General features: G+C 41.1%; 1 protein-coding gene across 2 annotated transcripts; it reads left to right on the top strand.

The window, feature by feature from the left end:
* Window positions 1-1,126: 1,126 nt before the first annotated feature.
* prkar2ab (protein kinase, cAMP-dependent, regulatory, type II, alpha, B) lies at window positions 1,127-16,419 on the top strand. 2 transcript variants are annotated; one of them, XM_005941494.3, is made up of 18 exons: window positions 1,127-1,283; window positions 1,359-1,472; window positions 5,445-5,537; window positions 5,637-5,764; window positions 5,872-5,962; window positions 6,129-6,246; window positions 8,138-8,210; window positions 12,307-12,309; window positions 12,539-12,804; window positions 12,924-12,959; window positions 13,033-13,172; window positions 13,589-13,695; window positions 14,363-14,516; window positions 14,617-14,718; window positions 14,814-14,888; window positions 14,990-15,055; window positions 15,178-15,316; window positions 15,762-16,419. In XM_005941494.3, exons 2-18 carry the CDS (start codon window positions 1,368-1,370, stop codon window positions 15,884-15,886), a joined length of 1,821 nt encoding a protein of 606 aa, XP_005941556.2. In that variant the 5' UTR covers window positions 1,127-1,283; window positions 1,359-1,367; the 3' UTR covers window positions 15,887-16,419. The 2 variants fall into 2 exon arrangements, with proteins under 2 accessions (XP_005941556.2, XP_005941563.1); XM_005941501.3 differs by lacking the exons at window positions 12,307-12,309; window positions 12,539-12,804; window positions 12,924-12,959; ... (6 more) ...; window positions 15,178-15,316; window positions 15,762-16,419 and adding exons at window positions 8,304-8,413; window positions 8,746-8,870; window positions 10,070-10,736 and having other exon boundaries at window positions 1,211-1,283.
* The last annotated feature ends 355 nt before the right edge of the window (window positions 16,420-16,774 follow it).

The raw sequence follows: 16,774 nt of genomic DNA, 5'->3' as shown, positions 1-16,774 counted from the left end.
TTTATTTTAAACATTATTGCACAACTAAGGTGTTGGAAACATTGCTCTGAGATGTTGGTCCATACTGACATGACGGCATCGCAGAGTTGCTGCAGATTTGTCAGCTACACATCAGTGGTGAGACTCTCCCGTTCCATCACATCCTCAAGGTGCTCTGTTGGATGCATCTGGTGGCCATTTGAAAACAGTGAAATATTCATGTTCAAGAAACCAGTTTGAGATGATTTGAGCTTTGCGGCATGATGATCGTGGTAGAAGCAGCCACTGGATGATGGGAACATTGTGGTGACAGAAGGATGGATATGGTCAGTAACAATACCAAGCCAGGCTGTGGTGTTTAAACGATGCTCAGTTGGCACAAAGGGATCCAAAATGTGCAAAGAACATTTTCCCTACACTGTTACAGCTTTTATGCTTTCATTATATTCTGACCCAACCGTCTGAATGTTGCAGCAGAAATCAAAACTCATTAGACTCATTAGACATTTTTCCAATCTTCTATTGTCCAGTTTTAGTCAGCCTGTGTGAACTGTAGGCCGGTTGGTGGTGAGGTAACTAAGTAGGACAGATCAAAAGACACGCTGTGGAAGAAAAGAGAGCGAGAGGTGGCCACACTCTGTTTCTTCCCCATTCTCACGCTCTGTTTGAACTTCAGCAGGTCATTTCGATCATGCCCACAGGCATAAATGGACTGAGTTGCAGCCATGTGATTGGCTGATTAGATAGTTGAATTACGGAGCATCTGAACACTTGTACCTAATGAAGTGGCAGGTGAGTACACCTAGAAAACACATTTACCATGTTTGAGACTCCAACACTTCTCATTTCACTGAAATACAAGACAAGTGTATCATCTTTGATCCATCAGTTTTTGAGACTTCTACATCATCAATGTAAAAAAATGAAACAAAGTGTACATTTATAATACATTTTTTAAGGAATAAATAGCAAACATTACACTCAAATTTTGTCAGAAGATTCCTTAAACACTTTTTAAGCCATGTTCTGACTATTATTTCTTTAAAGGGTTACAAAGATGTCAGGAGCTTGAATACTAAACGGCAGAGGGCAGGAGTACTTGTGTGCATCGAGTAGTCAGTCTGATAAAAACCAGTAGAAGAAGAATGCTCACCATTTCCGCCGGACAACAAACAGAAGCGCACAGGAGTGCAGCAGTGTTGCAGTCAGATCGGTCCGGGTAAAGTGGGTCAAAGGTCCTGCAGACCGGAGCGGCTTCAGCTCTCGCAGATATCCGTCTCTCTCCCTTAGGAAAGCCCGAGCAGGTGAGGTGTTAGCGGCTGGCTCCGGCACCTCTGTGTTTCCTCTGCGCTTCATTCATTCCGCTTTCCTTCCTGCAGACTGTAAACATGTCCAAGCAGCCGCAGCCGATCAGCCCGCTGAAGAACTTCTTCGCTGGAGGCTTTGGAGGGGTTTGCCTGGTCTTCGCCGGACACCCACTGGACACGATCAAAGTAAACAATAAACAGCTGCGTGGGTTTATTTGCCACCGTGCCGTGCATGTATTAGACACACAGCAAGGGTGTGAGGTGTATGGGACACTTTGTGCAGGCCTCGGGGGTGTTAGTGAAACACAACCGTGAGTTCAGTGTGAGTGTTTCTGCAGCTCAGAGATTACCTTTGACCCACTTTCAGGCTGTGAAGTGACTGGGCTCACCTGGATACATGCAGGAGGGCTGTCACTGCGTCAGACACTCAAGATCAGATCAATACTGCTGATAATTCAATCTTGCCTGTGTGCTGTCCAGTTTCAGCCTGCATGAAGGCATGGCGTGATACATCTGCATCTGGTGTTTTGTTGTGATTCCTTGTCTGCACACTGTGGCTAAATACTGGGGTTTTTGTTACTCACAACACTTAAAAGTGTCACTACTTCATGATGTGTTGAAGCTATTCAAATGTGGAAAAAAACAAGTGCTACATCTCAGACTTACAGGTATCAGCTAGCATGAAAACGTGTAAAATTCATGACAGTACAAAAAACACCACACAAGTATGGCTTGTTTGGAAATGTTGTCAGGAGAAAGTCTATTCTGTCTAAAAGGACATGACATCATGGCTTATCCTTGCAAAGACTGCTGAAACAAAGTCCTGTGGTGTTTGGCTATAATGCACCACACCGTGTTACAAACAAGGCACAAACACCACATAGCACCTGTCAGCACGGTGGTGGAGAGTTAAAGTGTTGGTGTAAGCTATATCATAAATAAAGCTTTAGCTCGTATGATGGGCTGATGTTGCGTGCGAACCGTGAACATCTCCATAAATCAGTAACAGCCCACCTGCATGCTTCCAGGTGAGCTGAGTCACTTCACAGCCTGAAAGTGGGTCAAAGGTCCTCTCTGAGCTGCAGAAACACTCTTGCGCCCTTTAATTGGATAAGTGGTTCCTGCAACGGTATTGCTGTCACCTCACAGTAGATGAAGGTTCTGGGTTTGAAGCCCGGCTGTGTGGAATTTCCTCCAAGAGCTCAGCTCCTGAAGACATGCATGTTAGGGTAATTAGTGATTCTGCACTGGCCATGGAGGGGAAGTAGATAAATTGCTTAAAGTGTATAGAACAAGGTGATGTTAACACGTGACTTGTAGTCTAAAGACTAGAAAAGCGCTATATAAATGGGAGTGCGCTACATTACAAAATGGATTATCAGTTAAAATCGAAAAAAGTAATGCGTACATATCTAACATTCAGATTCTGATATGAATGAAAAATCTCAAACTGCCCTAAACTTGCATTTAAATTCAGTGGAAACAGCCTGTATGTAAAGTGTGTAGAAAAAAAAATTCCACCCATTGCATGTCCTCTGTTATGCTGTAAATATTTTGGGTGTACATCATCTCTTTCATAAAATACATGTTTTCAGGTAAAATGGGTCCTTAGGGAAGTTCCTTTCTACTCCAACATGCTATTTTTGGCTGCTCCTTTATTCACGAGGGGCCGTCACAGCAGGTAGCTTCACATGTTTGGCTTGGAGGCGTTCACTGTCGCAGGCAGAGAAGGGGGGTACACGTGGGACAGGTTGTCGCAGGGGTAACACATTCACACCTATGGGCAGTTTAGAGTATCCCGGTAACCAAACATGCATGTTTTGGAGAGGAAAAACACACAAGCTCCGCATAGAAAAGACCCCACACCCCCTCTTGTTCAGGAGTGCACACCACAGCACTACCCTGTCCCAAGTGTTTTTACCAAACAATCACACACAGACTGAGATGGAGTCCTCAGGGGTAACTCGGGCTTCTTGCCCAAGAATAATTTGACAAGCAGTCGAGGAGAGCCACAAATATACAAATTAGACTTAATTCACATAACCTCTTTCTATAAAGATATGAAAATAACCAATCACTAAAAAGCAAAACCTTTCATTATATATACCGTCACCGCGCAGAAGGTGACGGATTTGCCAATAACCTTCTGAAGTTATGGGGGTAAGGGATAGGATAAGTATAAGCCATAAGGCTTCAGCCTATTCCTTTTTCGGTTTCTGTTTGAGTACTTTTATGTAAAATTATAATCTGTTGTTGTTGACTGAAATAAATTTCAATTCAATTCAATTTAAAAAAAAAGTAGGGCTGTGCGATACGACCAAAATCTCATATCCCGATATAAGACATCTATGTCTCATATAAATCACAAAAATATAACATTTTCTGTAAATTCTGTGAATCTCGGGCTGCTCGACTTGCGGGAAGTGTTTCCAGCTGCGCGTCATGTAGCTGGAGTCGAGTGTTTTAACAGATGCATGAAACGATACATTTTTAGACATAAGTTGTAACTGCCGCCGTTTTCTTTGTATTTATTACACGGTGTGCTGCGGAGAAAAGCCTGTTCTAACGTTTGAGTCTAAGGTTTCTTTTTTAGCACCTGGCGGCTGTAAATAATCTGCTCTTTCATGTGATTCAGTTTATTTTGGAAAGTCTCAACAGGATCTTGAGCTTTATTGTGAAAGGTTTATGTGGAACATAAACAAGCGGACACGCGATGGTGTTACCGTCGTTGTTGCTAACCACAACGCATAAAAACAGGTGTCTGTCTGTAGTGTGGTTATATAAAATATAAGAGAAAGAGAGAACTTTAAGAAATTACTATAGCCACTACAGTGACCATCAAAACGATGAAAATATATTGCCGTAAACAGTTTATTTTGCGACACCACGAAACAAACCATAGCGTAAAATGAAATAGATGTTTTTATATCGTCATCCGATACATATCATTATATCGAACAGCCCTATTCTGAGTCTCTTCCAACTATGAGGTCCATGTTCCCTGTTCTGTAGAAAGGCAGGTCAAAGGCAGGGTTTCACTTGTTTCACTTGATAAATGGCATCTTAGATTATTAAGAATGGGTTTGTAAACAGGAGACACTGGAGTTGTTTTGGGGGGTTTTCTCTCAGGGTGGCGTCCACCCGACCTCCCCGTACAGGATAGAGTGATGGGATCTGAAACTGTCTCCAGTGTTAAATCCAAGTCCTGAGATTGTGATACCCAGCAGAGCTCTGGCAGCAGCGTGCATGCAGATTACTTTTGCATATTCAAAAACTGGTCAAACCTGCTGCTAAACCAGAGCAGCTGCTTTTTTTCTAAAATGAAACCCAACTGAGCTTTCAGCTTCCTCATCAGTTCCTTTTAAAGTAAACCAGGCAATTTTAATATTTCAGCTCCTGTTACCATCACGATAGTAAACCAGCACATCTAAGTTACCTGGGGTTTGGTGGTGTTTAGTGTTAAATGCCTCTAGTTAAAGGATAAGTGTAATCAGACCCTTTTTAAATAGCTAAAATAATCCGATTTGAAGTTAGGCAGGGTTTTTTCACTAGAGGGCGCTGTTCTAGCTGAGTGCACAGTGTCAAACTGCAGCCAGGTGAAGAATATGACGTGAAACTACTATGAATGAATCGATTTTTTTTTTAAAGAAAAATAAACTTTTTTGATTGTTAATCATCTTTTCAGGTTCTGAAGTGCACCCTGATCATGATACATGTTACACAAGTGATTTCATTGTTATCTTGGTCAGTGTGTCGTACTGATAGTTACTCTGTGATTCCCACCTTTTTCTTCCACTCATGCTCCCGAGCAGACAGTATAAGGAGGTTCAGAGGAAGACAGAGGTCCTTTCTAGTGCTCAGATTTGCAAACGAGGCTACAGAAATATTTATAAATAAAGCAGATGCACATCTTAACACATGAGCAAAGTTCACCAGACTGTGGTGATAGAAACGACATTAAAGGAGAAGGTCTATGAGAAGTGTAAAGTCAGTCAGTGACCAGTTATATGTAAATCTGTTGTGTACTTTGTGTATCTGGTGGCCGTGTTTGGATTAAATCATGCACGCAGTCCACAAGAAGAAGAAAAGAGCACGTTTCCATGGAAACCTCAGGTTATTTGCACACTTCACATCCTTTTCTCGCTCCCTCTCTCTCAGGTGCGTTTACAAACTCAACCAAAACCCAAACCTGGCGAGAGCCTCCTGTATGCTGGGACCATAGACTGTTTTAAAAAAACTTTAGCCAAAGAGGTGAGCATGCACACTGATGCAAACTCTGGCATTTATAAACTAAAATATTGTTTTTGAGTCCTCAAACTGATGTTTCCTCCTCCTCGTCTTCCTTTACAGGGTATTAAAGGACTCTATAAAGGAATGGCAGCCCCCATAATCGGAGTCACGCCCATGTTTGCTGTCTGTTTCTTTGGGTTTGGGCTGGGAAAGAAACTGCAACAGAGAACTCCCGATGATATCCTTACGTAGGTCATTGCTTTGTCACGGGTGGCGACAGTTTGGGTTGATCCTGTCAGACGCTCTGTGGTCGATTTCTGAGAGTATATCAGCCCCGTTCTCTTGTCTCCTGCAGGTATCCACAGCTGTTTGCTGCTGGGATGTTGTCTGGCGTGTTCACCACAGCCATCATGGCTCCTGGAGAGCGCATCAAATGTCTCCTACAGGTCAGAGGTTAAACATGCATCTGATTGCTCTCACTTTGTTACCTGAGTAGTTGATTCGACGTGTGGAAACACCTAGTATTTCTTTCAGCCCCTCCTGTCAAAGGTTAGAAGTTATTATTTGGAACAAATCTTCAGTAAGTGTAAAATTATGCGTGTGTGTTTGCAGATTCAAGCTTCCACGGGGGAGGTGAAGTATGCAGGACCCATGGACTGCGTCAAACAGCTGTACAGAGAGTCTGGAATCAGGGGAGTCTACAAAGGCACCGCTCTGACCCTCATGAGAGGTGCTGCTTTACTTAAATATTCATTATTTGCTCTTCATTTCTTAGTAGATCAAATATTAACACTTCATGTCATGTCTTCACAAACTTTCTGCTTACATTTAGTTTTACTAACCAAACCCCTGGAGGCCTGACAAACATGCTCATGTAACCTTTCCCAAGATGTTTTTAAAGCTATTTTAAGTCCTCCATTGTTAATGTCGCTGTGTCTGCTGCCACATTGTTGCAGTGTTTGGTTCACGACCAGCACCACCATCAGAAAAACTCCTACCACATGACATGGAATGAGTGAAATTGATGTTTTTGCTTTGCCAGCAAGAACAAAGTTGCTTTAGTTGTTCTGTCGCACTGTGTGCATCTATCCACTCATCCACACAACATTAAAACCACCTTCCCAGTACTGTGTAAGATCAGATCGACTTTATTTATCCCAAAGTTGGGAGATTCCTCTGTTAGAGCCGATGAAAAAGTATAAATGGATAACATAAGAAGAATGGTATGAAACTCATTTTTTCCTTTTTTTTTTTTAATGTAAAACTTTTGAGATTTAGGAGAGTGTTCTGGCCAAGAAGGACAACAGGACAATCATAAGATGCATAAATTAGTAGCACATACATCCAAATACAAATCCAACCATCCAAATCCAGTTAAGTAAAAGCTAAATATATATATTTCTAAGGATAGCTGCTTAAACTTCTGATGCAAATCCAGTCATTTTGTTCTAAGAGCAAGCATGAAACATGACGGAAAGTGCTAGTTCAGAAAAGAGCTTCAAGGTTTTCTATATATAAGCTTTCCTGGGGTAAAGAGTTCATGTGGATGCCACTCAAAAAAGCAACAACACAATCTTGGAGATCCAAAGTTGAACTTTCTGGATATTATCTCAAAATTCTGCAGTTATTTTCTCAGTTTGAGTTGGTAAGTTTTTCACTTGGCAAAAAAAACTAGATCTTTGTACTGGTAAAAACAAGATTCTATAGCACAATAAGGTAAAAACGTATCAGAAAGATTACAATAATGTAAAACTAAATAAAAGTATAAATGGGGTGGGGGTGTCCCGTGGTGTCTTCCACTGAGGCGTAGGCCTTTGATGCTTCGGGTCCTGTGGGTTGAGGGGTGGGGTATCTGTGGGGCAGGATTGTTTGGGTGCGGCCCACGGATCCTTGATGGGGTTGTGGTCTAGGCGGTTTGCAGGACTTGGGCTCTCTGTTGTGCATTGTTTATGGTGTGGTGAAGCGCATTGTCCTGCTGGGTGTTGGTCTGCGACAGTGTTTAGATGGGTCGCGTTTGAATGCCAACACTCTATTCGTGAGATACTTCTGGAGCATGCGGAGAAGCAGCTCGAGGCCACGTTAGCTGCTAACTCACACGAAACTGTCAGCAGCTGAGTCTCGCCGTGAGTGACACAGGCACCACGTTTTCATGAGGAGGAACAAACCAGCACACCCGAGGACGTGGAATTTAAAAAAACCCAAAAAAACAAGATACTTCTGTATTCAAGTTCAGTGAAACTCATTCTGATTATCATCATGTCTCTGATGTGTAAAGATGAAAACCATCACAGGGCGATCTCTGCCTGAACGGCTAACTAAGGCTACCCTCCAAAAAACCCGAGATCTCTTCTAGTTTTGGTCAAACCACATCTGAGGGCTCAAAACTGAAGGAAAGGGTTAAACAGCTCTTACAGGCTTTCAGAAAATGTCAAACACTTGATCTTTAAATTAAAGTAATTATGACTTTAATCCATTTAATTATATATTATTGGGTAAAGTAGTCATATTTAAGTTGTTTGGGGTGTTAAAGTGGAAAATTATGAAGTTCAAACAGTGTGTGTGTGTGTGTCTTTTTCTCTGTGTGTGTGTGTGTGTGTGTGTGTGTTTGTTTTGTAACTCAGATGTTCCAGCCAGTGGGATGTACTTCATGTCTTATGAGTGGTTGAAGAATCTCCTGACACCTGCAGGAAAAAGGTTCATATTTGCTCTGCCCTGCAGCATTTGCAGCTGTGTGTTTATATAAAACAGGCCGTCTGAGCACTTGGACTTGTCCTCTTGTCTTCGCAGCCATAACGAGCTCAGTATTCCCAGCGTGCTGTTTGCAGGAGGGATGGCCGGCATCTGTAACTGGGCTGTCGCTATTCCCCCCGACGTACTCAAGTCTCGTTTCCAGACAGGTTGGTGTTTGTGATCAGTATCCATCCTGGTTTAGTGCTGCAGATCCTGCAGTTTTTTTCAATTCTGCTGATTTATATTTGAAGATTTTTGCACTTTTTGTATTTTAAGATCATCTTCAGTTTAATTTTGTTCAGTGATTTAAAAAAAAAAAAATTACATTCATGCTAAATGAAAGAATGCTCTGTAGCCTGTGGAAAGTTTGAAGCTGATTTTTCCAGCTGAAGATGAGTCCTGTTTCTCTGTCCGCTGCCTGACCTCCTCCTGGTATAAGCAGCTTTGTCTTTTAAAACGTTGTGTGTGTGACCAAGTTAATAAAGTGTCTTTCTCTCAGCTCCTGAAGGGAAGTATCCCAACGGTTTCCGTGATGTCCTGCGGGAGCTGATCAGAGAGGAGGGCGTGGCCTCTCTGTATAAGGGCTTCAACGCTGTCATGCTTCGAGCTTTCCCTGCAAACGCGGTGAGTCTGCTTCACTTATTCTTCAGGCATGATTGATGCAAAAAGAGATAAATTTCACTGGAATGGAAACAAAGTGATTAAAAAATGTAGAGCAGCCAGTTTGTGCGTGCTACTCTTGTTCGTGCCGTTTGTGCACTTCAGCCTTCTGCAGAGGCGAAGTGACAGCAAGCAAAAGCTGAAGCAGTCAAAGCAATGAGACGTTTTCACTGCAGCCACTGTTTGTGCTTCTCATGCAGCTTGTTTGATCTTTGTAAATCATGGTGAACTCCTCCATCGCTCCCTTTCCGTTTTTCAGAACAACTGCACACAAGCACATCTGCTGCAAGTCCCTCATTGTTCATACACATTTATAAACACGTTTTTTATTGTTATTTATTTGGTTTTTACGTCAGCTGTAAGAGGCTGATGGGGTATTGTCAAGGACATTAAGTTTGATAATGCGATAACTGCGATAAACAAATTTGAATCTCAGTGACCTCAATTTCAAGGTCAGAGGTCAAATTTTCTGAAAATATTGTGAATGTGATAACTCAAGAACAAGGTGACGAAGGATTTTGAAATTTGAAATTGATAGCCTAGATGTGTCCACTGGGAGCCCACTGCATCGTTTTAAATACAGTTTACAGTTTAACTCTTGGACCATAAACAAAGCCCAGATTCACTGTATTCATTTCCAAAACAGCAAATCTGCAAAATATCTGCCTACTGGCATCTTTAAATATGATTAATTGGCACATTTTATCTCATACATGGAAAAAATAAGTCTGGATATTCATCCATGTTCATATTTTGTTTGTGATGTTTGTTGGGCTGTTAGAAGATGAAAAACCAGGAACTTTTCTGTCTTCTAATTGTTTAGTTATTACTTTAGTATGAATAGCCTTTGGGGAGGTCCTTATCAGCAGGAAAAGTTGTAAAAGTTATGAAAATAGAGTTAAAGTTTACACCCTCCACATTTTCCAATGCTAACAAGTATCAGCTTACATGCAGATGACTGCTAACAAAGTGACACCACTTTAAAGTACACAGTAAGCGTCTGGTGTTAATTTCAACAGGGGAAGCACAGCGAGCCTCACTGTTCCACATAAAAATAATACGAATAAAAGCCAGATGATTATTTCTGCGTATCTGTGGTGAGCTTTACTTCCTCCCCGCTTCGTAGACTAAACAGTTTTTGTTTCTCGTCTTTTTGTTACCAGGCTTGTTTCTTAGGATTTGAGCTCGCAATGAAGTTCCTGAACTGGTTGGCACCAAACCTGTGACGGAGGCTCGGCGTCACCTCGTTTGTGATCCCCGGGAAACGCACGCACGGATCTGAAGAGATTTTAAAGAATTTCTAACTTTTTGATTGTTTCTGAAACATTTTGGTACAGTGCAACACGTGGATGGTTCAGGCCTGCTGAGAGTCGATTGGAAAATGTTGTGATGGCCTGGCTGTAACCATGCCAACACACACACACAACACACACACTCAGTCGAATGTTCTCACTCCTTTTGTTTTACTTTTTTTTTTTTTTTTTTTTTTTTTTAAATTGAGTTTTTATATTTTAAAAAAATGGAGTGAAGTGAACATGTGCCTTACCTTTTATCTGCGAGCTGGTGGACGTATCAGGGAAAAGGTGCATTCTCTCGTGCTTTGTGTGCCGGGCTCTCAGCAACACACACCTCTGAACTGTCTGCATCCTGTACGGTCACGCTTCACTCAGTGATCGATAACACAACCTTCACTTTCTGTCTGACTAATGTGAAATTATAGGAATAGGCATAATGGCTGTGATCGAACAGCACATGAATGGCAACATCTGTAAAAATAAATAAATAAATCAGAATCCATAAACAACAAAAAAATTCCCGCTGTTTTTTTTGTTGTTGTTTTTTCTGTCATGTCTCCAGTTTTTTTGTTTGTTTTTTTTTTTCCAGTTTTTCCCAGTTCAGTGTGTGATTACTATAGTTGGAGATGATGGAAAAGCCCCAACTGCTCTCCTGTCTGCATGTCCTTATTCAGGCTGGCAGCATGTCATCAATTTCAAATAATCCTAAATAAGCAGTTTTGATATTTTGGGTTTTTTGAGTTTTAGAGACAAAGGAAACCATACTGGGGTGGAGCAACTTTTGTCCTTAAAATACATAAATGCATACAAATCATTTTTTGTCTCATTTATATCTAAAAGTTGTCTTTGTTTTCTTTGAAGAGATAATGATACAATAAATAGTTGTATGCATTAACATTTAAACACGAGGACGGGGGCAGAAGAGTTCGAGCAGCCTCAGCAGAATAACTAAAGGCATGTTTAGGGTCACCTGATGGAGCCAGAAGTGTGAACTTTCTGACAAAGACAAATTTAAGCTTAATCTCAAAAGCAGGGAGGCTCCAGTGTATGAAAAAGTGTTTCCCTGCTTTTCATAATTTTGCTTCATGGTGCTGCTTCAACTACAACAAAAGCAAAGCACAAATATAAATTACTTATAATCATTGAAACAAATGTAAACAAGTAAAGAAAATATGAAAGTATTATAAATCATCTTAATTAGTAATTGGAGTTTTTTCTTTGCAGTACCTGCTGCTTTACGTGTGAGATTCACCATCTGAAATCATATCAGCTTTGACTTTTGCGACATGCACACCCACAATCACAGTCGTCAACTTAAAGTGTATTTCTTCCTGGAGTAGAAACTCCTTGAGCCAGAAATGGCTGCACAAATTGCCAGATCGAAATTTAAACAATGATTTGCCTTATCGTCTTCAGCAGCTGCAGAGTCCCTTTAAGAGGTTAGAATAAAAATAAAAACCTCAGGCAGTTTTTCCCAAAAATAAACTCAGTGTAACTCTAAATTCGAGTTTCCCTTCTTCCTTCATCCATTTAAGTTATGCATGCAAAAAGTTCCCTTTTGTTTGAGTCATATTACCAAAACCATTTTGTACCATAACAGGGTTTTATGTTTGTACCGTGATACAAAATAAGGACAGGAAGAGGAAGATCATAAGATCATCAGAAGATCAGAATCATGTATCTTGTAGAATACAATAGTCAGTGTTGTAAAAGGAGGACAGGAGCAGAAGATCACAAGATCCTCAGAAGATCAGATATCAACCTCCAACCCCCCACAAACACCCCAGCCCCATCACCCGGGGAGCAGAGGAGCACAAAAGGCTAATCAGTGTGTGTGAGGACACTTGCATTGAAGTTATTTTGTACTGTGATAGTTACTTTTTATTTTCCAGCGAAGTACTGCGTTTTTCATAACTGTGCTATATATTTATGAATATAAATGAAGACATTTGGACGTGAACACCAGCCTGACTTCCAGGATAAACTGTTAAAATCACTCTGCGTGTGTTGTTTCTTTGTCAGATCATCGTGCTCTGAGGCTTGATCCAGTGGACAGCCTTTAATTACATGTGATGTGAAAAGACCTAGTCAATACTTTCCGACAGGCTGTGCTAAATAAAAGAATCAATACAGGGCAGACTGGGAGAGGAGGAGGAGGAGGAGGTGGAGTCACTATGCTCCAGTGATGATGCTTCAGACAGAAAGTGTGTTTATCACATGCTGATTGCTGCATTTTGTTATTCCTGCCATCGTAAACTGAGGTTAATGGAAAAGAAGCTCTTATAGACTTTTTTTTTCCTCCATTAAAGCTCCTGACCTTTGAACCTGAATGATGAGCACTGTAGAGATACCAGCTGGTTTGAAAGAGCTGCTGCAGGGATACACGGTGGAAGTGCTTCGTCGCAGGCCTCCCAACTTGGCCGAGTTTGCTGTGCAGCATTTCACACGTATTCTGGAGAGCCAAAGAAATGACCAGCAAGACAAGAAACCCAACACTGAGTCTGTGCAGAAAGAAGTCACTTTTGAATCAGACACAGATGAACCCAACAAACATGAGGAAGAGGAGGAGGAGGAGGAGGAAGAGGAGGAACCGGTCCCCGTTAGTGAGTATCTCACTATTAACACTGTTACGAGCACTTCTGGAGCTGTTACAGTGAAGTGTGCTAAGCCCTGGCTTTAAAAACACTCAGTGTAACGCTCTGACCTCTCTCTCTCTCTGCAGAGCGCCCCTCTGGAAAAACCAATCGCAGAACTGCAGGTCAGTAAGTGGAATGGTGTGAGTCAATGTGGCTACATGACTCCACTTTGTTCATTTGTTTGTCTTGCTGCAGTTTGTGCAGAGGCGTACAACCCAGATGATGATGAGGACGATGACACAGAGCCTCGGGTTGTGAATCCCAAAACAGACGAGCAGCGTCGCCGGCTTCAGGACGCATGCAGAGACATTTTACTGTTCAAGACATTAGAGCAGGTATAGCAGCTTAAATCAGGTTTTAAAAGAAGACGTGGTTCCCCTTGTGATGATCACAGACAGAGACCTGAAGGAACAATGTCCAAGACGAGAAAGTGCTGCAGACCACAGCACTCAGGTTTTAAATGTCATGTTACTGGCTTACTGTAGGTGACAAAGGGACTTTATTTTTTTTTAAAAATGCAAAAGTCTGCTTCATTTTTCAGTTCTTTCAAATCAAGTTTGGCTTTTGCTCTCTATAATTTTGGCTTCACATCCTACACCGTGCCTGCCCTTTACTATCCTCTCTCAACCTTATATTTAAGGTTAAGCTCCACTTTTATATATGTTATATCAGCTTCAAATGCCTTTTTAAATATGCATTCTTAGAATTTGTTTCATTAAAAAGAAACCTGTCTTGTTATGTTTTCCTCCAGGAGCAGTTCTCTGAGGTTTTAGACGCCATGTTTGAAGTGTTGGTCAAACCTCAGGATCACATCATAGACCAAGGAGAGGATGGGGACAATTTCTACGTCATAGAGAAGTGAGCGAGGTTTACCTTCTTTTCAATATTTAAACTAAACCTGCTCAAATCAATTTAATTTAGGTTATAATGCCAAGTCACAAGACAGAACTTTATTTTATAAGGTAAAGAACTTACAATATTACAGACAAAATCCCAACCATCAAGCACTTGGCAACAGTGGGAAGAAAAAACTCTGAAGAAAGAAGAAACCTCTGGCAGAACCAGGCTCAGGGACAGGCAGCCATCTACTTTAATCAGTTGGGGTTGAGGGGAGGAAGAGAAGATAAAAGACACTGTGGAAGAGAGCCACAGATTAGTAGTAATTAGATTAATCCTGAATCCAAACTGGGAGCTGGTTCCACAGAAGAGGGGTGCGAAAGCTGAAGCCTCTGCCTCCCATTCATCTTTTAAATATCATAGGAACCACAAGTAAGTCAACAGTCTGAGAGTGAAGCGCTTGAATGATGTGATACGGTACTATGAGGTCTTTAAGATAAGATGGGGCCTGATTATTCAACATGTATGCTATGCCTTCTAATGATAGTACCTAATGTATAATATATGCATAATGTAAACAGAATTGGTCCTAGTACAGAACCTTGTGGAACTCCATAATTAACTAGTATGTAAAGAGGACTTGCAATTCACATCTGCTCCCTCTCTTTCTCTGTCCAATCACTTCCAGAGGTGTCTATGATATTTTTGTACAGAAGGACGGTGTGAGCATTTGTGTTGGAAAATATGACAACAAGGGCAGTTTTGGAGAGCTGGCTCTCATGTACAACACGCCTCGAGCCGCCACAATCGTGGCGACACAGGACGGAGCCCTGTGGGGCCTGGTGAGTCTGACAGAAGAAGATGACCTTCATCCTCCGTAGCATTGTGCTGTATGTGACAGAGTGCGTGAAACAGGTTGTTCTTTGGTTGCTTCCCTTTCAGGATCGAGCCACATTTCACAGACTGATTGTGAAAAATAATGCAAAGAAGAGAAGGATGTATGAGGCCTTCATTGAATGCGTTCCTCTTCTGAAGTCTCTTGAGGTTTGCAGACACACACACGGCATTTAAAAAAGACAACAGGATATAAGAACATAGCCACCTTTTATTCAACGTTTATTTCACCTGCTTCGTTTTAGGTTTCTGAGAGAATGAAGATTGTTGATGTTCTGGGAGCTCGAGCATTCAAAGATGGAGACCGCATAATTACACAGGTATAGGCCTGCTTTATCTTGGGTTGTTTTTAGATTCAAGTTTATATATTAAGAACACTTTGGTTAAACTTAGTCTTTTCTGCTGCTTTTTCTTTTTGCAGGGTGACAAAGCTGAGTGTTTCTACATTGTGGAAACAGGAGAAGTGAAGATTATGATAAAAAGCAAAGTAAGCGCACTACTATTGCCAAACCTCTTAATTAACCATTTTATCTTTTAATTTTTTTAATAATGTTTGTTTTACTGTATGTCTCAGATGTATGAAATGACTGACAAGTTTCTTTATTGCAGACAAAGGCGAGCCAGCAGGATAACGCAGAAGTGGAGGTGGCTCGCTGCTCCAGAGGGCAGTACTTTGGGGAGTTGGCGCTGGTCACCAACAAACCTCGTGCAGCAACAGTTTACGCTGTGGGAGAAACCAAATGTTTAGGTACATTAGATGCCCACAGATGTTGGTAATGTTAATTGAGTTTAGCAGGCATTTATTTATGCACAGCTCTCTTAAGGTCCCATCACAGCAACTTTACAATACTTTGGTATACAGACGAGTTCATGGTCAACTGAATGACTGCAAGGTGCTCAGGCCCTGTGGCTGAAAAAACAAGCCCTTCCACCACCATGCTTGATAGTTGATATGAGCTGCTTGTGCTGATATGGTGTGCTTAGCAGCACCTGGCTGCTATATACTTACTACTCGATGCCTGTGGAAACAGTGAGTTTTCAGTGTGTGATGGTTTGAGATCTGTGAAAACGTACTTTTTCCAAACATGACTGTGGGAAGAATGATGCAGCAGCCTGACACACATGTACCATGTAAAACGCAAAAATACGAAAATGTCTGTGACATGAATCAAAATGTCTTTTTTTCCTTCCAGTAATTGACATCCAGGCTTTTGAGCGTTTGCTGGGTCCCTGCATTGACATCATGAAGAGAAACATCTCCCAGTACGAAGACCAGCTGGTGGCGCTGTTTGGCTCCAGTGATGATTTGAAACAATAGTACACATTTAAAGTTGCCAGTGTTTTATAAATCAAAAATAGATCTTCCTCTCGAGGTAAATACGGCTGCCTCAATTTGAAGTCATGTTTTGTTTTTTAATGTGTTCAAGTTTAAAATTCACCATTTTTCATGTGTGATGATGTCAATACTTGTCTAAACAAAATTTGATGCATAAAATAAGATTCAGTCAACTGACTCACGAACAACCCATCAGACTGCAGCCTGGCTGGTGCATCATCTCTGTGTTGGTCAGATTGACATGACCATACAGGACACGTCCCAGTAAGAAAACGCATGTAAATAAGTACCTGAAGGTAAACTCACTGCTTTCTGAACCACTCTTGATGTTATTAGTAACACTGTGTATTTGCTATGCCACAATATAATATTAAAAAGATGGGCAAACTTCTTCTTCACTTTGTTTTAACTAAAGTTATTTTCAGCATATAATCAGATTAACAGGTGGAAAAAGTTGCTGTACAACTTTTGAGGGATTTTTCCCACCTTTGTTGGATTGAACAGTGAATATTAGAAAAATAGGGAGAGATAGCGGGGGATGATGTGAAATCAAATTTAAATTATTTTAAATTTTAAACGATAATTCTTATTTTTCTTGGCCTTCAGGCAATTACTCCGATTGATGCAGGCCAAAAAAAAATTTCTAATTAAAACAAAAATGAACCTTTAATTCTTCATATACTCCAAACTTGCATTCAAGATTTCAGCTCCTGCAGGGCAGTTAGATTTTCATTTAGTGAGCTCTTCTTTTCCTTTTGTATTTTCTGTGTAATGGACTCATTGTTCAATTGAATTTTTCATCTTTCTGAGCCTTCTTTGTACGGCTATGTGATACATTCAATTTACTAAGCTGTGTCATGTTCTGCGTGT

This window comes from Haplochromis burtoni, unplaced genomic scaffold (genome assembly GCF_018398535.1).
Source record: "Haplochromis burtoni strain Fernald_Lab_line unplaced genomic scaffold, NCSU_Asbu1 Contig_300, whole genome shotgun sequence".
Classification (NCBI taxonomy): Eukaryota; Metazoa; Chordata; class Actinopteri; order Cichliformes; family Cichlidae; genus Haplochromis; species Haplochromis burtoni.
This window is presented reverse-complemented; position numbering and strand designations above follow the sequence as displayed.